Source organism: Thamnophis sirtalis, unplaced genomic scaffold, assembly GCF_051295495.1.
Source record: "Thamnophis sirtalis isolate CommonGarterSnake01/CBP01778 unplaced genomic scaffold, rThaSir2_p1.2 scaffold_3, whole genome shotgun sequence".
Lineage (NCBI taxonomy): Eukaryota > Metazoa > Chordata > Lepidosauria > Squamata > Natricidae > Thamnophis > Thamnophis sirtalis.
Window position 1 is genome coordinate 168,978,562 of NW_028261383.1, and position 22,323 is coordinate 169,000,884.

Below are 22,323 nucleotides of genomic sequence, written 5' to 3' on the forward strand. Positions count from 1 at the left end.
TGCAGTACTGCACCCTAACCACTGCACCACCTCAGCTCTTAATGGAGCAGTTTTGAAGGCCTTGGAAAAGATATTCAGATGCTGGGATGTATCTATATTTACAAAGATCAGAACTGGGCAGGCAATGGTGTTAAGGCACTAAGAGGCCTCTGACACTTAATGGAAATGAAAGTTGGACTTTGAAAAAGCTGGATAGAAAGAGTATTGACACTTTTGAACCTTGGAGTTGAAGAAGACTACTGAGAAAACTGTAGATAGCTAACAAAACAAACAAATGGATGATCGAAGAAATCAACTCGAATTCTCACTCAAAGCACAAAGAACCAGGCTCATTCTTCAGACACATTGTGCAAAGACCCAGCTCTCTGGAGAAGGGAGGAAAGAGAAGAAGGGGATGACCAGTCACAAGGTGGATAGAGTTGAATTATAACAATAATGGGTGCACTATTAGAAGACTAAAGGACTAGCTTGGGGACAGGAGAAAGTCTATTTTGATGCCACTTAATTATTCAAAAGTCTTAACAAGAGCTGGTTTGCATCCAGTCTAACACTTTATTTGATCTCAGGAGACAATCTATCTAGAACACCATCTGTCGGCTGTGACCAGGGGGGCCTTTGCCCAGGTTCGCCTGGTGCACCAATTGCAACCCTATCTGGACCGGGAGGCCCTTCGGATAGTCACTCACGCCCTCGTCACCTCAAGACTGGACTACTGTAACACGCTCTACATGGGGCTGCCCTTGAAGAGTGTTCGGAGACTTCAGCTTGTCCAGAATGCAGCCGCGCGAGCGATTGTGGGTGCACCTCAGTACACCCACGTTACACCTATCCTCCGCGAGCTGCACTGGCTGCCCATTGGTCTCCAGACACGTTTCAAGGTGCTAGTTGTTACTTTTAAAGCCCTACATGGTATCGGACCTGGTTACTTGAGAGACCGCCTCCTGCCAGTCACCTCCCAAAGACCTATTAGATCCCACAGACTAGGCCTCCTCCGAATTCCATCTGCCGGCCAATGTCGGCTGGCGACTTCCTGGGGGAGGGCCTTCTCTGTGGCTGCTCCGGCCCTCTGGAACGATCTCCCCATTGAGATCCGGACCCTTACTACCCCTTCCGGCCTTCCGCAAAGCAACTAAGACCTGGCTTTTCCGACAGGCCTGGGGCTGTTGAACTATCTAGCCCCCTTTGAGGTTATGACTGTTGTTGTATTTTAAATTTCTGTTTTCTATTTTTATTTTTGTACCCCCTCCCCTTCTGATTGTTAGCCGCCCTGAGTCTTTCGGGAATAGGGTGCCATACAAGTCAAATAAAACCTAAACCTAAACCTAAAGAATCAAGCCTGTTACCCTCTTTATCGCTAAAAAACAAGGTGAGCAGAAATGAGCAAGAAACTTGACTTTTCTGTCTTCCTGCTAAGGGTTCTCTTGTACTCTTCTAACATTGGAAATTGTCTTGGGGCCTAAATGACAATTGGACAGAGTGCAGTTTGATGACATCTTACAAGATCCTGTCTTGGAAATGGGAGAGTATGGTTTTGGATGGCCCGTAACTTACTGAGGATGCTCACTCCCCTCTTTCTTTTCCAGTGTCTACATATATTGCCTTGACAGCATCAGTCAATTGGAATTTCGAAAATCAGAGCTTTTGAAACACCCTGCTCCAAGTCGCCTCAATTAAGACCAATAGAAAATGGAATATTAAAAAAATCCCATGTTATTAAACCTCAGATTTAGTTCTTGAAAGCAGCAATTCTTGCATTTTGCTATTAGCAGACACTATTTTATATATTTTATTATATTTTTGAGGTTTCCCCCGTGTGCTGGCATCCAGTTTAGCTGTGGAATTGTAGGGAACTGAAATCTGGAGGACACCAGGCTGCCCTAGAGTTGGCCATAAAGATTTATTCGTTTAATTATAAATCACATCTAGATGGCTGCCCATCTCACAGAAGATGACAAGATAGGGGCTATCTCCCATGCCTTGCTAGAATCTTGTATAGTTGATCTGCAGTGTTATTCTCAATCACAGTATATTTCTTGTGTGTGTGGGGGGAGAGAAAGCTTGAGCTAGCTGAAGGTAAGACCCAGGAAGGTTGGCTTCCCTTCTGAGTTGTAAGCCAATCTCTTTAGACCACCCCACTACCTCATCCCGCGTGATTCAGAGATACACTGCTTTTGCTCGTAGAGGTTTCACTTTAGGGACGTGCCTAAATTGCGGTCCCCGCTCTCTTTCCCAAGCTGCAGAGCCGAGAAGTCCAGCTGCGGGATGACCACTGGTGGGGGGTCCCTCTTCGCTTGATTTCCAGCCGCTTCCCTAAGCCCACCTCCGCCTGTTATTGCCTTACAAGGCAGGGGTGAAGAGAAGCCTAAGGAAGACGGAGTAGAAGGGTGGAGTAAGTCAGCAGGCGAGGCGTGGCGTGGCGTGGCGAGGTGGGTCGGGCGGGCTGGCGGGAGAGGCAAAGCGCTGGCTAGAGGATGGGAAGGGGGACTGCCGGCAGCCAAGGGGCTCAGGACTTGGAAGCAGGTAAGTGAGAAGGACGAGGAGGGAGAGAGGAGAAATCGGACTCGTGGGGGGGAGGCGAGGAAGGGTCGGTTTCCCTTCCCCGCCCGCGCTTGCCCACGCACACACGCGCGTCTCGCTCGGTCCCCATTCCCCGCCCCACCCAGCCGCTCGCCTGCACCAGGCTGGGAAGCGCGCGGGATGCAGAGACGCCTAAGGAATGTAAACGAGTCCGGATTGCAGCGGATCCGGGCAGGGTGGCGGAGGAGGAAGATCGCCGGAGAGAGAGAGGGAGTGAAACCGCGAGAGGTAGAACACCTGGGCTGGGAGGACCCGGGGAAAGAGGGGAAGCGGGGTGCCTTGCGGGTGATTCAAAGGGACGCGACGCGGCGAGGCACACACAGCTTGCCTTCTTCGCCTGCGCTTCTTCGGGGCTCCCCATCCTAACCAAAGGGCAGCGGATGCTAAGGGTGTGCTTGCAACCGCACACGCACGTCCGAAGTTGGGGCGGGCGGAAAGCAGGTGGATCCTTCGCGAGGGTGCGTAAACGAAAGCAATGCTGCAACCTTAAAGACACCCGCCTGGCCGGCAAGGCGGTGCTTCCAGTTATTTTGACGCAAAAAAATTGCTTCGGGTTGCCCCGGCTGTAAAGTTGAGCTTAGACCTGCGCGCTGGAGACCGCGGCCGAGCCGTTGTTTCGGCAGGAAAACAACGGGGGCCTCTAGGAATGATGGGTTGTTTCCCTCGGGTTGGAAAGCTCTGGGCTTGGTTGCGCTGGGCTTCCAAAACAGGTGGCCGTACCATTGGCTGAAAGAGCGGTGGGTGGGTGGTGGGAATCTGAAATACTTCATTTTAAGCTGTGTCCCTGGAAGCCTACATGTTGCGGTCCTAAAGTGGAGGCCCTAGCAAGCTTTTATCTATGTTTCATCAGTCCGGTTCACTCAACTAAGTCTGTATATCCATTTTCTTGACTCCTCCTTGACCCCTTGCCTATCCTTCCAGCTAGTACAGAATGCGGCCGCGCGAGTGATTGTGGGTGCACCTCGGTTCGCCCACATAACACCTATCCTCCGCGAGCTGCGCTGGCTACCTGTTGATCTCCGGATGCGCTTCAAGGTGCTACTTACCACCTTTAAAGCCCTCCATGGTAGTGGATCTGGGTACTTGAGAGACCGCCTCCTGCCAATTACCTCCTTGCGACCTATTAGATCGCACAGATTAGGTCTCCTCCGAGTTCCATCTGCCAGTCAGTGTCGACTGGCAACTACGCGGAGGAGAGCCTTTTCAGTAGTAGCTCCGACCCTTTGGAACGATCTCCCCGTGGAGATTCGTACCCTCACCACCCTCCAGACCTTCCGCACAGCCCTCAAGACCTGGCTATCCCGTCAGGCCTGGGGATAAAGATTATAATCCGTCCCCTCCCAAATGATGAATGAATGTTGCTTCTATTTTTAATTACGTACTGTCTTTATATGTCATTGTGTGTACTCCCTTCCCTATACGTTGTAAGCCGCCCTGAGTCCCCTCAGGGAAAAGGGCGGCCTATAAATAAATTTATCTATCTATCTATCTATCTATCTATCTATCTATCTATCTATCTATCTATCTATCTATCTATCTTCTTCCATTCTTCTTATAACATGATGTATGCATCTTCATAGCATTCGCCAAATTATCTCCACAACATTCCCCTTTTTTGTGAATGCCTTAAATATATCCCTCTTTCCCCAACTCTCCTCCCTCCCTTTTCATCCGTCACCAAATTTCCCTTCTGCCCCTCTGTTCTTTTCATCCTATCTCATTCCTCATCCGTTCTCTTTTCATGCCGGTATTTGTACACAAAGGGCAACAGGTTGTCAACCATTTGTGCAGGATCAGACCTTCTTGTCACAAGGCGGGTGCGTGCCTGAGCAAACACACACACATCTGCTTTATTTATCTTGCATGGAAACCTTTGTTGTTCCATCGGAGATTCGAGAAGACCCATAGCACCGTTTGCAAGGATTGATGGGTAACTCCCCTTACTGCACATATTAATATTTTTGCAACCTATTGTAAAACCCATGTGTTGTCAACAGCAACAAAAGGAAATGCCTGCGTGTTTATGTGTGTTTTTGCATTCATCAGACACTACTGTAGCTTTTGTAATTTTTCACCTACTTCTTCCCATTCTCTAAAGACATCATGTTTTTGATATCGTGTACCATACCCCTGGAATACGAAGCATAGTGGTAGTGCATTGTGCACTTTATATGGATTCAGACAGTTTCACCTCAGGCCAAAGGAATAAATATTACACATGGCACATAAACAACCTCCCTCTCTCCTTCCCTTCTAGGCTAACTGAACTCTATCAAGACACACTGATATGTGTGCGCGCGCGCGCACACACACACACACACACACACCACACACACACACACACACACACACACACACACCACACACACACACACACACACACACACACACACACACACACACACACACACACACACACACACATATATATATATATATATATATATATATATATATATATATATATGTTGTATTTGTGCTGATAAATAAATAAAGGGAGACTAGTATAGATCTATTTCAAGCTATTTAGCTCTCATCAGCTAGCCATACCCTTACTGGGATTAGAACCTGTGCTGTATTACATCTTAGGCAGTTATGTTAACCACTAAGCCACAAGGTTCTCCTCCTTTATCAGCTAAGCCAGGGAAATAGGTATGTATTTAGTGTCACAACCCCTGGTATGCCCAAATATGGGAGGAAGCCCCCTGCTTCCTATCTCTGTCTATCGGCTCGTCACAAGAGACCATCCAGACAGAAACCCAATATTTTTACTGTTGCCTTTGTTACATTTGTGTTGTATTTGTGCTGATAAATAAATAAAGGGAGACTAGTATAGATCTATTTCAAGCTATTTAGCTCTCATCAGCTAGCCATACCCTTCCTGGGATTAGAACCTCTGTATTACATCTTAGGCAGCTGTGTTATATAACACAGCTGTATATATATACCTTGTGTGTGCACTGTTAAACATAGGACCAATAAGCAGTTCCAAATAACTATATATACATCACTAGAAACTTAGTACATAAATTTATAATTATTTAAAGAATATGAGAGTATAAGAAAGGATTCCTCAACCTGGGGTCTTCCAAATGGGTTTGGATTATGAGTCCTAAAATTCTCTCCCAGCAACTCTGGAAGGAAGAATCCCAGTTGGGGAAGGCTGGATAGCAATCAGACTTGGAGGAGGAAGACCTCATTTGCATGGCTCACCAGGCTGCCAGATTTTAGCAGTGAGCAACTATTTTTTTGTAAAAACAAAACAAAACAAAACCTCTACAGGTTACTCCTCAACTTACAACCACGGTTGAGCCCAAAATCTCTGTTGCTAAGTGAGAACAGCTGTTAAGTGAATTTTGCCCCATTTTACAACCTTCTTTGTCCCAGCTGTTAAGTCAGTGTTTCTCAACCTTGGCAACTTGGAAGATGTCTGGACTTCAACTCCCAGAATTCCCCAGCCAGCATTCGCTGGCTGGGGAATTCTGGAAGTTGAAGTCCGGACATCTTCAAGTTGCCAAGGTTGAGAAACACTGTGTTAAGTGAATCACTGCAGTTGTGAAGTTAGAAACACAAGTGAGTCTGGTTTCCTTATTGACTTTGCTGGTTCAGAAGGTTGCAAAAGATAATCACATGAGCCCAGGACACCGCAAAGGTCATAAATATGACCAGTGTATGAATTTTGATCACATGACCCCGAGGATGCTGCAACAGTTGTTTAGTGTGAAAAATGGTCGCAAGTCATTTCCCCCCCCCCCCCAGTGCCATTGTAACTTTGGTCACTAAATGAAGTGTTGTAAGTGGAGGACAACCTGTGGTAAGTTCCCTCTGTAGTGTGCTATTCATCAGATTTATTGTGCCAAAGGCCAGTCCATGTCTATTTGGCATCCAGTGGGCAAAAAATGGGAAATTCTTCTCTCAAAAGAAATGGATGTGGTTTTTGTGATCTGACTACCAGTTTCTGCATTAAGTATCATTCTTTGTTTTTTAATGCATGGCTCAACTTTCACAACACACATTAATTGCCTTTCATCCATGCACACACCCTGGCTATCTGAGGCACCCGTGGTGCAGCTTTCTAGTTGACAAATGCACACATCCCATCTGCCAACTAACAACTGAAACTATTCTGCTCTGGATTTTTTAAAAAAATGCATCCGGTTAGTGAGAGCGTTAATTCCTTTAGGTAATATGTTCTTGCAGATTCAAAAGTAGAATAGAATAGAATAGAATTTTATTATTTGTATGCCGCCCTTCTCCGGGAGGACTCAGGGCGGCGAACAACTCAAAGGGGAAAGGGAACATAAACAACAGTACACATAATTAAAATACACGAAAATCACACAGCCATACAAGTCGAGAGGGGAGGGGAACTCATCACCCCCAGGCCTGCCGGCACAGCGAGGTTTTGACGGCTTTTCGGAAGGCCTGGAGAGAGGTGAGGGTCCGAATCCCTGCGGGGAGTTCGTTCCAGAGGGCCGGAGCTGCCACAGAGAAGGCCCTCCCCCGGGTAGTAGCCAGATGGCATTGGCTGGTGGACGGAACCCGGAGGAGGCCGACCCTGTGAGATCTGACGGGTCTTTGGGAGGTAATTGGCAGTAGTAGTGGTGGTAGTAGTAGTAGTAGTAGTTAGTGATGGTGGTGGTGGTGGTGAAGGCTTATTAAAGAGAGAAACACTCTGCTTTATTAAGGTTGGAGCAACGGGGAGGGATTTCTGTGGCATAAGAAAAAAGGGCTGGAAAAAAGGCAGGTGGCATGATATTTTCTAGCCTCTGCCAGCTCAAGATCAGGACTGCAGGAGGCTCACGGTGCCCTTCGTAAAGGGCACAAAGCACACCTTGTCTTCACTCTTACAGTCCTTTGGGGAAATTGAAAAGGGTGAACCAAGTCTCTTGACTCAGGGACCCAGAGGTGGGTTCCTACCAGTTCGCACCTATTCGGTAGAACCGGTTCGTCAAATCTACCGAACCGGTTAGAAGAGGTTCCACCAGTGGACCCGGAAAGCAGGCCACACCTACAGAAGAGGTTCCAACATTTTTTGAAACCCACCACTGGTCCTTGGATATGATTATTCTACACTATCATGCTCATATTTATAAAACTCAGTGCCTCTGTGAAAGGTAAGGATGACTACTGCGTTTGTGGTGCAATCAGAACATTGCGTGTGTTGAAGTTGTTTTAACGCAAACCAAAGATGCCTTTTAAAAAAGAAGTTTACATCCTATTCTTATGCATGCCAGTGCTGTGTGGGAGGTAATTTAAGGTGGTTCTGACAAGTGTCGTCGGCATCTTCATATCTGGTCACATGGGTGGCAAGCCACTCCCATCCGGTCACATGGGCGGCAAGCCACTCCCACAAAGGAGGCCACACCCACAGAGTAGGTTCCAACAATTTTTGAAACCCACCACTGCAGGGACCCGAATAATTGAAGAACAAACAAGATGGGAGGGAGATAAATATATCCACTGACCAGGCTACTCTTTCCTTTCTTGACTTAATTTATCCCTTGCCCATCAAACTTTATTTACTCTGAAAGAGAGAAACCTATAGATGTGGGCATATAAGACAGGAGGGAGGCTTAATTCTATTTTGGCCCTAAGTGTTTTTTTTTTAACTTTCTTCCTGAAACTTCTTGAAAGAAGAGAAGAAAAATGGCATAGTGAGAGCTTTCCTCTTCTTCTCTGCTCTTCTTTTCCCATATTGGTTTTTTTTCAACCTGGTGCCCCCTAAGGCGTAAGGGGTTACGTAATTTGGCACATGTAGAAGGATTCATTTGGGGGGAAGTTGTTCTATTTTCTTTACATTGTTTCAGACAGTGATTCAAGGCATAAAATATTGTCTCTCTTTTTTCCTTCCTGAGATTATCATGGTTTATAATAAAGCTGGCCTAAGTAGCCGCAAAAAGGACTTGCAACTATTTCTTTCTTTGTCTCTCACAATTGAATGCATTCATAGAAAGGGAAACCTAGAGATTCTAAAAGCAAAAGTTTGATGTGGAAATAGAATAGAAAAGTGTGAAATACTGCTTGTTCTTATCACTTGAAAAAGATGCGTTCTTCATTTGAAATGACAGCCTAAGCACACTTCTTAATAAATCTGTCCAGATCAATTTTTATTCTATTCAGTTGAGTGGACATATCTCTTTGTTGCAGTGGGAAGTACGTCCAAGAGAATCTTTCAAGTTTTTAACAAGATTCTGTCTAATCCTGAAAACAAATACAAATGATCAGACCATCTTGTCCAGTAGTGAATTACAGCTAGTCTTTGACTTGCAATCTTTTTACAGCACTGAAAAAAGAGACTTATGACTGGTTTTTACACCTACAACTGTTGTAGCATCCTGTGAACAAAATGCAGAGGCTTGGCAACTGTTGTGTATTTATGACAGTTGCGTTGTCCTTGATCACCATTTGCAACCTTCGCAGCTAGCTTTGGATAACCAAAGTCTATGTGGGAAGCCAGATTCCATAATGACCTGTTGTGGCCCGGCAGGAGCCGTTGGAGCTGCCGCCAGACTCCGACAGCGAGGGGTCTTATGAGTCGGCCCTGGAGGAGGTGGAGGACCCTGGACAGGGTGCCGACTCCGAGCAGGGTGAGGAGACACTGGTTGGCCACCAGGTGGCGCCGGAGCCTTGGATCAGTGGGGAGGAGACAAGAGGGAGTGATCCAGAAAACACCTGTGAGTTGTTTCGGGATGCACGCCGTGGAAGGGCTACTCAGTGGCAAGAACAACAGCATCATTATAGGAGATGATTACGCTCAGCTGATGCTTATTAAGATCCTCTCCTGATTATAAAAGAGACTGCTTGTGCCACGCCCTTTTGCAGAATTCAACGTTCACGGTTAAGAGAAACCAACTTGGCGAATGGGATTGCTCTGAGAGCTTGTTTGCGCTGCTGCCTAGGTTTGTAAGACTTGCGGCCAGAGTGCTTATCTCTTTGTTTATTTTGAGCTTGCAGCCAACGAGAGTCTGGACTGATTAAAAAACATTCTCATTTACGTTTGTTTTGGCTTTCGTTCCTGGAAAGGGGGGTCAGAACAATGACCCCATGATCTACTTAACTGCAGTGGTTCGTTTAAACAACAGTGGCAGAAAAGTTTGTAAAATGCGCCACAACTCACTTAACTGACTTTTTTTAGCAATGGAAATTTTTGGCTCAATTGTAAGTTAAGGATTACCTCACTTCTTTTTGTTGGTCTATACCCAAATAAAAGTTGATTGATTGAACTACTACTTTCCTAGCATCTCTGATGTGTAAATAGTAAACTGGTTATTATTTTACATCTTATTAGTAAATTATACTAAAGAAACAGAATAATGTTCAGTGATAATATCTTCAGAAATAATATAGCCAATAAGCTTTTACACTATATAATTTTCTTTCTATGACCTCTGATTATCATTTGTTGCTGTTAATGAATCTGGTTCCACCACAAAACCGCGCTCGACTAAAGCGCGCTCGACGAAACCGCGTACCTGACGTCATCACAGCGCGACGAAAAAAGCACGCTGTGAGCGGTAAAGCTAAAATTAACGCGTAAACCTAAACCTAACCCCCCGAAACCTAATCCTAAACCTAACCCTTAACCTAACCCTAAACCTAACCCTAAACCTAACCCTTAACCTAACGCTAAACCTAACGCTAACCCTTAACCTAACCCTAAACCTAACCCTAACGCTTAACCTAACCCTAACCCTAACCCTATCCCTTAACCTAGCCCTAACCCTAAACCTAACCCTTACCTTAACGTGAATCGGCTTGCTTTAAAAGCGCTTTTTTCTCCGCGGTCGTATTTGTCGCGCTGCTGATGACGTCAGGTACGCGCTTTAATCGGGCGCGCTTTAGTGGACCGCAGTTTTGTCGTGCCACGAATGAATCTGGCATTCTTTCCTCATTTTTTTGGTATTTCTTCCTAAATATTAGGGAGAAAAGTCAAAGATGCTAGATTTTCATGACCATTTTTTTTTACTCTCTAGAACAGCTTTACTTAAGAGTTTATATTAAGCTTTTACTTGACAAAACAGCCTCCAGTCTGGTTTGTTCTCATGCTTTGAACTACAAGTGGATGTGCCGAAGCTGGCAATGAAAATTTCTCATGCCATTGTGACAAATTTCCACTTCCTGTGTTATTGACACTTGAATAAGAAACCTCAAAAGTTGCCAAGTGGTCCAGATGTGGTGTTTATTTTTTTTTTACATTTTGAATTATTTTTTTATTCCACTAGATTCATGGCAGTTTACGGATCAAAGTGATCTAGGATTTTCTGATTTCAAATTCTTCTGGGTCAATGTTTTCTACAGCCCCCGTTACGTGGCCATGGGGAGCGTCTTCTTTTTTTTTTTTAATAAAATTTTTAATTAGTTTTATTACAGAAAAAACACACAAAAAAACCCATCATCTTTCATTACATCTTGTAGAAAGCGTATCCATTGGTCACAAGTACATTTCATGCGTTCTGTCCACAATCACATATATTCCATTCAGTTTAAATTGTATATGTTAAAAATTTATATATTTTACTATCACCATACCACAATTTACATTTAGTTAAGATTCAAAAACACAGCCACCTGCTGGCATTTTTTTTCTCCCCTTGCCCTAGTTCCAGTCAATCTACCATATCTTTATATCTTTATAACATATTCTAAGAAAAAAAAGTCAATTAGTAGGACATCTAAAATTTCCTCTCTCTAACATATCTTTATTATTATTATTATTATTATTATTATTATAGTTAACTAGGGGTTATTTACACTAGGGGAGCGTCTTCTTAATTGTCAGGATGTGAACAGAACTCTACCTTTGCTCGGTTCAAATGTGCCTCTATAATCAATCCTTAAACCATTTGGACAGAACATACCATAAGGCTGATGAAAGAAATGTCCTTCTGGGTTCAGCTCCAAGTGGGGAAAAAGACACTGGAGACATGGAGGCTGCTTGGAAAGATGGTTTATTGTTGGACAGGGCCACATGGCTTGAGCCCTGAACAGAAAAGGTGATCACATGCTTCAATGTTGGTGAAGAAGAAGAGAAGGGCTGAGGGAGGGGCTTGCTAGGCTTTTTATAACCTGTTCAGTCCCACCTCTCTGTTTCCTGTTCCTGTGTAAGAAATGTATTCTGATTGGTTGTCAGACTCCCATGGGGCCATGCAGGGACAACTCTCTAGGCTGTGTTTTGAATCCGGGTTTAGTTGAGTTCTCAGATGCCATGCTCAAGGGCCAATATTATCATGCTTTCCTGTAGCTGCTGGTGAAGTCTTTATTATGTAAAGTGGACTACCTTGGCCTTCTCAATGGCCCATTAACAGTGGGGATGGGCAGGAAGCTACAGGCAGTTATTCTGTCTTTTAAAACATGTTTCTTTCTTTTCACATCCAGAGAAATATTCTGCCTTTTCAATATTTCCTAGGATATTTCATTTTTCTGGGAGAGGGCTGGGTGATAACTTCCCATAGGGCAACTGTAGCTTCTTGCAGTCCGTTGGTCTCCGGTTGTGATAAATTGCAGTTCCCAGACATCGGCACAACTTCTTGGAAAGCCTTGCAGGCAATGTGGTTGCAGATCTAGAGCTGCCCTGAAATGAGGAGACCTCCCCACTCAGGTATTATTAAGCACAGCAGAACACGGGATCTTCAGAAAACCGCCTTTCCTTTTATTTCAAGAATGTTTGGAACTGAGAATGAACTTCTTAGGGGCGTGTAGCCCCAAACGTGTTTGCGTGTTGCCTTTTAAATCTCCATCTCAGAATCAAGATTTCTCATTCAGTACCTTACAGTAGAGAGGAGTGGCCAGGAGATTTCTGGCCCAAGGAGTCATGGGAACAGGCTGACCCCTTCCTAGATGTTTCTATTACAAATTTCCATCTCTGTTTGTAACATTTTTCCCCCTCTCCTCTGCTTCCCTATCCCCAGCTCTTTCTGGCCGTCCTGCTTCGAGCTGTTGTTCATAATGCCTCTTGGGAAAGGCTGGAAGAAAACAGTGGAAGACATCGCCAGTGTCTACGACATCAAGGAGAAGCTGGGCGCGTGAGTAAAAAGGAGGGGCTGGCTCAGGATCTGCGTGGAGCTCTCCTGCTCTGGGAATCCTGCCCTTGGGCTTCATCCCACCCTCCATTTCTTGACCTAATTTACTTTCCATGCTCTGCGTTAGCCCTTCTCTACTTTTACGCTTCTTTTCCCCCAACTTGGGAAGATGAATTGTTGGGGGTTCTCATAGGCCACGTCGCCTGGGGGATTCAGAGTCTTGGGGTGCAAGACTCTGCAGGAGGCTGTTATAGCTTCAGTTTTGCTTTCCCTCCACCTGCTTCCATTTCTCTTTTTTTCCCCCTTTCTCAGTCGCACATTTTAGCATGCAGTTAAACCGCGCTCCCCTCCTTGTCTTCGGTACCCCTCGAGTATGAAGCACTGGAGAGATGGTGTGATTTTAAATATATGCCTAAAGAAGCATCCCCCCTCCTCCCCCGCAGTGTAGCAGATCATCTCCCACGTGCAACGTTGCAGTGTGTTTTGCAGGTCTGAGATCTGCCTTCTACTCTCCCGTTCTCCATCCCTAGCATGATGCTGACTGCTCCCCATCTGCTTTCCTTGCCCTGAGGTCCTCATCCTTCCCCGCCAGCACAGACGGGTCTCTCTCTCTCTCTCTCTCTCTGCGGCTGGATGTGGTCCCTCCTCCTGGAAGCCTCTTCTGCAGACTCCAGGAATGCTGCAGCCCGATCTCGGCTTCATTTGCATACCGCGATTCCCATTGGCTTTTGATGCCCTCGGACAGATCTGACGTGCATTGGACAATAATAGATCAGGAGCCAGAGGGAATTTGCGGAGGGTGGTGGGAGAGAAGACAGGTTAACCCTTTCTTAACCAAATGCGCCCAAGCCTTCGAGATTGGATGAAGGGCAGTTGGGCAGAGAATCAAAATCCCTTTGATTTGATTTGATTTGATTTTACCTTTATTTGTATGCCGCCCTTTCCCTGAAGGGACTCAGGGCGGCTCACAATTCAAAAGGGAGGGGGGAGACGACAAACAATAAACAATACAGCATATTAAAAGAGAAAAAACGCAACAATCACACCATTCGAGTGGGGCTATAATCTTAGCCCCAGGCCAGCCGGGACAGCCAGATCTTTACAGCAGCGCGGAAGGATTGGAGGGTGGTGAGGGTCCGAATCTCCACGGGGAGTTCGTTCCAAAGGGACGGAGCAGCCACCGAGAAGGCCCTCCTCCGGGTAGTTGCCCTTCCAGAGGGACATCAAATACGGGCTTCTTCGTTTGCTCAGGTTTCCTAGGGAATGCCTCCCTGTTGTTTTCTCTGCAGCACGAGGAGAATGAGTCAGCCATCCCTGAAAAAAATATACACGTTGCCAGTTTGCATACTCAATGCCGGAGATGCTTCAGCCAATTTATTCCAAAACCATAAAGCACCAACCAAGGGATCAGGCAGACCTGAGTTAGGATTAGGATTAGGATTTATTTCATTTATATGCCGCCCTTTTCCCCAAAGGGGACTCAGGGCGGCTCACAACCCAGTCAAGGGAAAGGAGGTACAAACAGGGGGATAACAGACCAACGAACAATACACAATTTAAAAACACACAACAACCATACCATTCGAGAAAGGGGGGGGCAGAAGCTCTTTAGCCCCAGGCCTCCCGGAATAGCCAGGTTTTGAGGGCTTTGCGGAAGGCCTGGAGGGGGGTGAGGGTTAGCTCCAGTTTGGTGTGTGGTAGAGCAAAGATTGGGGTGGGGGAGTTGGAAGACAATAGCAATAGCAATAGCAGTTAGACTTATATACCGCTTCACAGGGCTTTCAAGCGGTTTTAAGCGGTTTACAGAGTCAGCATATCGCCCCCAACAATCCGGGTCCTCATTTTACCCACCTCGGAAGGATGGAAGGCTGAGTCAACCCTGAGCCGGTGAGATTTGAACAGCCGAACTGCTGAACTGCAGTCAGCTGAAGTAGCCTGCAGTGCTGCATTTAACCACTGCGCCACCTCGGCTCTAGCCCCTTGGGAGAGCCTGTGTAGCAAGTCTCAAAAAATGCGACCACCTTTGTATTTTGGTCACTCTTGTTTACTTCGAATGATTTCCCTCCTGCCAAGCCAAAAACAAAACGTGATCTCCCCCAAAACAAAACAACCTTCCCCCCCCTTTGAACGACTCGTTCTGCCCCCCCCCCCTCTCCCATTTTTTAAAATAAGGCAAAGTTCTGTTGACTGGTTCCATATTTTGAAGTGGAACAGACAATTGCTTCTTTGTCCCAGAACAGTTTGAAGCAAACTGAACATTTATTTTTTTTTATGTAGCAACTCTCAACTCGGACAAATCTGCAGGGAGTTAAAAGAATTATATTGGCGGCCTGGCAACGCTTTCCCCCCTTGCAATCGTAATGCTGCTTTTGGTTAACATCCAACATCCAGGAAAAGGCTCCAAGGAATTTAAGGGGAAAACAAACAAACGAAACAAAACGAAACTCAGCTTTCCTAGAAATCACAATTAATTTAGTTGGGCATAAAAGTACATAAACAGACTTAATGTGTATACTGCTGAATTGCTGTTGCAACTGTATTGGATTTTTGTAAGGAACTTTAGCGACTGCTTATGCAGCTGTGAACACTTACAATTACATGCCTCTATTCCTCCTTCCTTTAATTCTTTTTTTTTTTTAAACACATAAACCCGTCAACAAAAACAAACACATGACTTAAAACAACATAGGGACAAGAAGCTCCATCCTATATCGTACAGCAGTTCCGTATCGGTTTCTTTACAGTTAGTGTTTTCCCTTCTATACATTTCTATCTTGCATTCATGGTCCCCTTAATTGTTATCCATTTTTATGTACTATTCTATATTTATTTATACTTAGCTATTTATCACCAAATATTGTTTACCTATATTGTGCTATATATTCTTACTATTGTTTATTCTCTTACATACAATTATAGATATACATTCACATGGTTATTCTTTTTCTTTGCCATTCTTATACTTTTGTTATTCCATTAAAAAGGTTATAATATACAGTTTGGGTTGCTTTGTTTACCATCCCTAGCGCCTGTTGTAACACTACCTTATTTTCCCTTTCTTTTCTTCCTCCCTTCCTTCTCTACTTCCTTCTTTCCTCCTCTCCTTCCCCTTCCTTCTTCCCTTACCTCTCCCCTACTCCTACCCCCTCTCTTCTCCTTCTCTTTCTCTTCCTTCCACCCTCCTCTCCTTTCCCTTCTTCTTCCCTTCCTTCTCTACTTCCTTCCTCCTCTCCTTCTCCCTTCTTCCCTTACCTCTCCCCTACTCCTACCCCCTCTCTTCTCCTTCTCTTTCTCTTCCTTCCACCTTCCTCTCCTTTCCCTTCCTTCTTCCCTTCCTTCTCTCCTTCCTTCCTCCTCTCCTTCTCCTTCCTTCTTCCCTTACCTCTCCCCTGCTCTTCCTCTTCCTCTTCCTACCCTCTTCCTTTCCCTTCCACCCTCCTCTCCTTCTCTCTTTCTTCCTTCTTCTTCCTCTCCTCCTCTCCTCCTCTCTCCCTTTCTTTTTCTGTTGTTATCCTTTAATTCTTATTCTTACAGAGGGGCCTTTTCAGAAGTGGTCTTGGCCCAGGAACATGGATCTCAGCGCCTTGTAGCCCTCAAATGTATTCCTAAAAAAGCACTGCGTGGTAAAGAAGCAGCTGTGGAGAACGAAATTGCTGTGCTCAAAAAGTAAGTCAGTTTGCATTTCTGCACTTTTGTTCCGGAATGTAAAATGAATTTACTGGTTCAGTGCTCAGGATCCATTTTTTTATATTAGAACTTCATTTTGTTCAGAGACAACAACAACAACAACAACAACAACAACAACAATAATAATAATAATAACAACTTAATGCAAGTATAGACAATATTTCACTGATCTTGTAGAAAGCCCAGTTTCCAGACATGGAAAAGAGATAACATTGTCTGTCCTTTTGTATGGCAAAGGGAAAATCAGAGAGGCAACTTGACCTGTAAGCATTTTTTGCATAGGCCAACCTATCACAGTTCTGGACTGTGAAAAGCAATGCCTTTTCTCTTTGGGTTGCAGTTTCCCTGTGGTTTTGATTGCCTTCACTTGACTGCACTTTTCCATTCTTTTAACTTTCGATAATGTCTGGGCTGAAATAAGAAGCACCCCACATTCAGCAGGGATTTCAGTGAGTTTTGCAGGGATAATTTTATTTATTCCATATTTTAGCCTTCAGCCAAGAACCTCAGAGTGATGTACTTTTCCTAAGAAATTATCTAGCAAGGTTAAAGTTAGCGATAGTAATTGTCTCAAGATTACTTATCACTTTTCCCCATTTTGCACTTGACCATGGAATAAACATGTCCTAGCAGTTGTGAGATTTTTTGTCATGATCTCAAGACCTTCCCTTCAGCTCATTGCCAATCCACATCTGAGTGGCCTTAAGTCATCCCTTTTTTTTAATTTTTATTTTAAACACATAAACACATCAAGAAAAACAAACACATGACTTAAAACAACATAGGAACAAGAAGTTCCATCATCTATCATACAGCAGTTCCGTATCGGTTTCTTTACAGTTAGTGTTTTCCCTTCTATACATTTCTATCTTGTATTCATGGTCCCCTTATTCGTTATCCATTTTTATGTACTATTCTATATTTATTTATACTTAGCTATTTATAACCTATATTGTGCTTTATATTCTTACTATCATTTATTCTCTTACATACAATTATAGGTATACATTCACATAGTTATTCTTTTTCTTTGCCATTCTTATACTTTTGTTATTCCATTTAAAATGTTATAATATACAGTTTGGGTTGCTTTGTTTACCATCCCTAGCACCTGTTGTAACACCACCTTATTTTCCCTTTCTTTTCTCCTTACCTCTCCTTACCTCTTTCTTCTTCCCTTACCTCTCCTCCACTCTTCCTCTTCCCACTATCTCTTCTTCTCTTTCTCTCCCTTCCACCCTCCTCTCCTTTCCCTTCCTTCTTCCCTTACCTCTTCTCTACTCCTGCTCTCTCTCTCTTCCTCTTCCTATCCACTCTCCTTCTCTTTCTCTCCCTTCCACCCTCCTCTCCTTACCTCTTTCTTCTTCCCTTACCTCTCCTCCACTCTTCCTCTTCCCTTCCTATTATCTCTCCTTCTCTTTCTCCTCCTTCCACCCGGCCTTAAGTCATCCTTAACAAGGTCTTCTTCCTTAGACAGCATTCATTTAGAGAATGGATAGGATGGCACACACCTAATGGCAAGTTTAGGCTGATGGGGGTATGACCACTCCCATCTCCTCTGTATTCTGGGGCCATTCTGTCCATTTGAGGACAGTAGTAGGAGAATGTGGGTCTTTTAAACCAGCTTCTCCCCCTGTACCCATCAAGTCTCCAAACTGACCAGCTTAGAGACTTGTGTTTAAAAAAATAGATCAGCCCAATTAACAGCTAACAGGTACTGGAATTGGGGCAGGGGGAAATACTAGGAAAAAGACTCCTGGCACACCATGCAGTCCCCCTCCTTATTATCAGTACGATTACTTTTAAACCTGGATTTACTGATCTTTCAGGGAAGCATTGAAACTATGTCTAAATATCACCTGAAAATAGCTAATAAGTACTGGGGAAACTCTCTTATCACCCAAGCCATCCACACCCGTCTATTGCACCATTCAACTACCTGTTTCAGACCTCCCCGGATAATACGCCCAATCAGGCTTTTGAGTGCATGTGCTAAAATAAGCCCTCCCCCAAAAAATAAGCCCTCCCCAAAAATATGGCAACACAGCAGCAGGCATGAGGTGACCACGCTCGCTGCCTCCTATACCTCAAAAATAATAAGACCTCCCCGAAAATAAGACCAAACGCTTATTTCAGGGGTCAAAAGAAAATAAGACTCTGTCTTATTTTGGGGAAAACACAGTATCCCCAAATCCCATTTTTTTTGGCTTTGCTGAAAAATGTGGGAGAGCTATGTGGTGATTTCCACACCACAACTGGGAGAGAAGTCAGCTTAATTGAGGAGAGCTGGCCTTTTTACCCTCTAAATTTCTAATCCTACCATAGCATCAGAATCTGCTCTCCCCTTTTTCTGCCACCTCTCACAGCTGTACAGCTGGCAGATATATAATCCACTTCTCAGAACTTACTTCCTCCTGTGCCTTGTCCCAGTTAAAGAGTGTAACTGGTGGATTCTCACCAGCTGTTAATGTTTGGTGGAAGTAGAGGGAAGCCAAACTCTAGAAATCCACTATCCTCCCTAACTTGCTCTCTATATAAGCGCTAGTAAATAAGCACCATTTTCTGGCTAGTGGCTGGCAATGGGAGCAACAGGTTTTATGCCAGGATACTTTTTTGCTCAAGGATTGGTGTGGAGAGCGATCTTAACTGTAGAGAAGAGTCCCTGGTGAGATTCCTATGTGAGTAGGGCTTTACCCAACTCTAATCAAACTTTTGGCCTTAGGAGTATCTACATGGCTTTCAGAGACCGCCTACTGCCAATCACCTCCACTCGACCAATTAGATCCCACAGATTAGGCCTCCTCCGAGTTCCATCAGCCAGTCAATGTCGACTGGCAACCACGCGGAGGAGAGCCTTCTCTGTGGCAGCTCCGACCCTATGGAACGAACTCCCCGTGGAGATTCGTACCCTCACCACCCTCCAGACCTTCTGCATAGCCCTTAAAACCTGGCTGTCCCGACAGGCCTGGGGCTAAAGACCTTAACCCTGCCCGAATAGTATGAATGTTGTGCTTTTAATGATGTATTGTCTTATATGTAACTTGGTTTGTCCTCCCCTCCCCCTGAACTGTGAGCCGCCCTGAGTCCCCCCAGGGAAAAGGGGGGCATACAAATAAAGTATCTTATCTTATCTTATCTTTCATTATGCTTCCTACACATGTAGGAGTTGTCCAGGCTGAGTCAAACGCATCTCATCTCATGAGTCCCACAGGAGATCTAAGCCAGCCCACCTTGAATTCCTTTCTTTTCTTAACTCCCACTAATTTCCCTTGACCATTAGTAGTTCAGATTCTCGTAGAGAACTTGAGCTTACAATAAATCTTTATACACAATTGGATTGCCTTGATTTCCCTGGTGCTTGACAACACATACCTGTCTGAAAAGGTGAGGGTAGATTCTTGGGATGTTGGCTGCCCTTCACTCTCCAATCTCCTAATTTTTGTTATAGGATTCAACATGAGAACATTGTTGCTTTGGAAGATATTTATGAAAGTCCCACTCATTTGTACCTGGCCATGCAGCTGTGAGTAGAAGTCCCTGCTTTATGAATGTGTTTCTACTTGTGAGGTCTGGGGTGGGCAATTTGTCCTCTGAGATAAATGTCTACTTCTGGAGGGATATAAAATGACAATTCTTTTGTAGATCACAACAATGCAAGTAGTTCTTTCAAAGAAGAAGGTCCTTGCATCCAATGAGGTTACAACTCAAATTATTTTTTTTCCTAATTGGTGCAATCCTGATTGTAATTTGAGGAACTGCATCTTGGGAAGGGCTGGTTATAATAATCAGATAACATAGGGAAGGCAGGTCTGCAGAGAATCAAGAGCAACTGATATTTGAGATACTTAATTTTATTCCAAGTCCATGTAAGAATGAGTTTGGAGGAGAGAACTAGAGAAAGATAGCACATTAAACCCTCTAAATAAAGGATCCCAGTTTGTAGGACCAGTTTACCTTCTTCTGGTATGAACAGAAGCTCTGGAGCTCACCATATCAAATACTGTATATGTATGTATCAGAGGTGGGTTCCTACCAGTTCGCACCAGTTCGGTAGAACCGGTTCGTCAAATCTACCGAACCGGTTAGAAGAGGTTCCACCAGTGGACCCGGAAAGCAGGCCACAGCTACAGAAGAGGTTCCAAAAATTTTTGAAATCCAACACACACACACAAACACACACACACAGACTCACACAGAGAGAGAAAGAGAAAGAAAGGAATAAAGAAAGAAAGAAAGAAAGAAAGAAAGAAAGAAAGAAAGAAAGAAAAAAGAAAAAAGAAAGAAAAAGTGAGAGAGATGAAAGAAAAAAAGGAAAAAGGGACAGAGAGACAAAAGGAAGGAAAGAGAGAGAGGGAGGGAGGGAGAGAGAGGGGGGGAGAGAGAGAAAACACATGGCCGGCAAGCCACTCCCACAAAGGAGGCCACACCCACAGAATAGGTTCAAAAAAATTTTGAAACCCACCACTGGTATGTATGTATATATGAGTATATAGTTGTGCCTTTGAATCAGTGTTCCCGGTGACTGTCTGGACAATTTTCCAGGCAAGATTTCAGAAGGGGTTTGCCCTTCTTCTTCCATGGCCCAAGGTCATCCCACTGCCTTTGTGCCTAAGATGGGATTGAGTTTCTGATCCTCAGGTTTCTAGCGTGATGTCTTAACCACTACACCAAACTGACTCAAAGGCATAAAATAAACAAATCAGCATTACTCATATAAAGCTGCACATTAGATTCCCTAGCCTCCCTTTTCAAGAGCCGAGGTGGCACAGTGGTTAAATGCAGCACTGCAGGCCACTTCAGCTGACTGCAGTTCTGCAGTTCGGCGGTTCAAATCTCACCGGCTCAGGGTTGACTCAGCCTTCCATCCTTCCGAGGTGGGTAAAATGAGGACCCGGATTGTTGTTGGGGGCGATAGGCTGACTCTGTAAACCGCTTAGAGAGGGCTGAAAGCCCTAGGAAGCGCTATATAAGTCTAACTGCTATTGCTATTGCTAATTGGGAAAGAAAATCATTCCTGATAGTTGGATTCTTCCTCCTGCTGAAAGAGTGTGAATGTAAACCAGCTCTCTCTCCGGGGTGCAGGGTGACAGGTGGAGAGCTCTTTGACCGCATCATTGAACGAGGCTATTACACAGAGAAGGATGCCAGCCACCTCGTCCGTCAGGTGCTAGAGGCTGTGAATTACCTACACGATCTGGGAATCGTTCATCGGGATCTCAAAGTGAGTATGTTGGGGTGTCCAGCAGGTCCCAACTTTATACAAGACAGAGGAACCCCCCCCCCCCAAAAAAAAAACTAGAAACCATGTTTTGCTGATAGACATTTGTTCTGGCCCCCCTCGTCCCCCCCCCAACACACTCCGAGCCAAAGATAAGTTACGGCATTTAATTAACAGACAGACAGGTCCTTGGCAGCAAACCGGCACAGACAAACTTGGGCAGCAATAAACACAGATAAGCCGTGGCAGCAATCCAGCCTGCCAAGCTCACAATAATGTTCTCCAACATTAGTTCCTGCGTTGACTTCTGCAAAAGGGGCGTGTGCACAAGCAGTCCTTTTATAGTCTGGAGAGGAGCCTAATGACTATCAGCTGAGTGTAATTACTTCCTATACTTGCGCAACTGTTCCTGACGCCTATTAGCTCTTTGGTGCCGGGCATCCAGGAACAACTGACGTCTGGATCACTCTCCCTTGTCTCCTCCCCACTGGTCCAAGGATCAGGCGCCTCTTGGTGGCCTATCTCTATCTATCTCTATCTATCTATCTCTATCTATCTATCTCTATCTCTATCTATCTCTATCTATCTCTATCTATTTATCTATCTATCTATCTATCTATCTATCTATCTATCTATCTATCTATCATCTATCTATCATCTATCTATCTATATATCTATCTATCTCTATCTATCTATCTATCTATCTATCTATCTATCTATCTATCATCTATCTCTATCTCTATCTATCTATCTATCTATCTATCTATCTATCTATCTATCTATCTATCTATCTATCTATCTATCTCTATCATCTATCTA

The 22,323-nt window shown here is 44.5% G+C and overlaps 1 protein-coding gene across 3 annotated transcripts in view; it reads left to right on the forward strand.

Annotated features, from left to right (window-relative positions):
- The first annotated feature begins 2,197 nt into the window (after window positions 1-2,197).
- The window catches only part of PNCK (pregnancy up-regulated nonubiquitous CaM kinase), a 45,655-nt gene continuing 25,529 nt past the window's right edge, over window positions 2,198-22,323 (forward strand). The window contains exons 1-5 of one of the 3 annotated variants that reach the window (XM_087710865.1): window positions 2,198-2,389; window positions 12,489-12,602; window positions 16,134-16,265; window positions 19,735-19,809; window positions 21,369-21,507. In XM_087710865.1, the coding sequence (XP_087566991.1) occupies window positions 12,526-12,602; window positions 16,134-16,265; window positions 19,735-19,809; window positions 21,369-21,507 (423 nt within the window). In that variant the 5' untranslated portion in view covers window positions 2,198-2,389; window positions 12,489-12,525. Of the gene's footprint in view, window positions 2,390-2,429; window positions 2,521-2,666; window positions 2,806-12,488; window positions 12,603-16,133; window positions 16,266-19,734; window positions 19,810-21,368; window positions 21,508-22,323 lie in introns of those variants that run through there. The other 2 variants (XM_087710864.1, XM_087710866.1) reach the window with 2 other exon arrangements.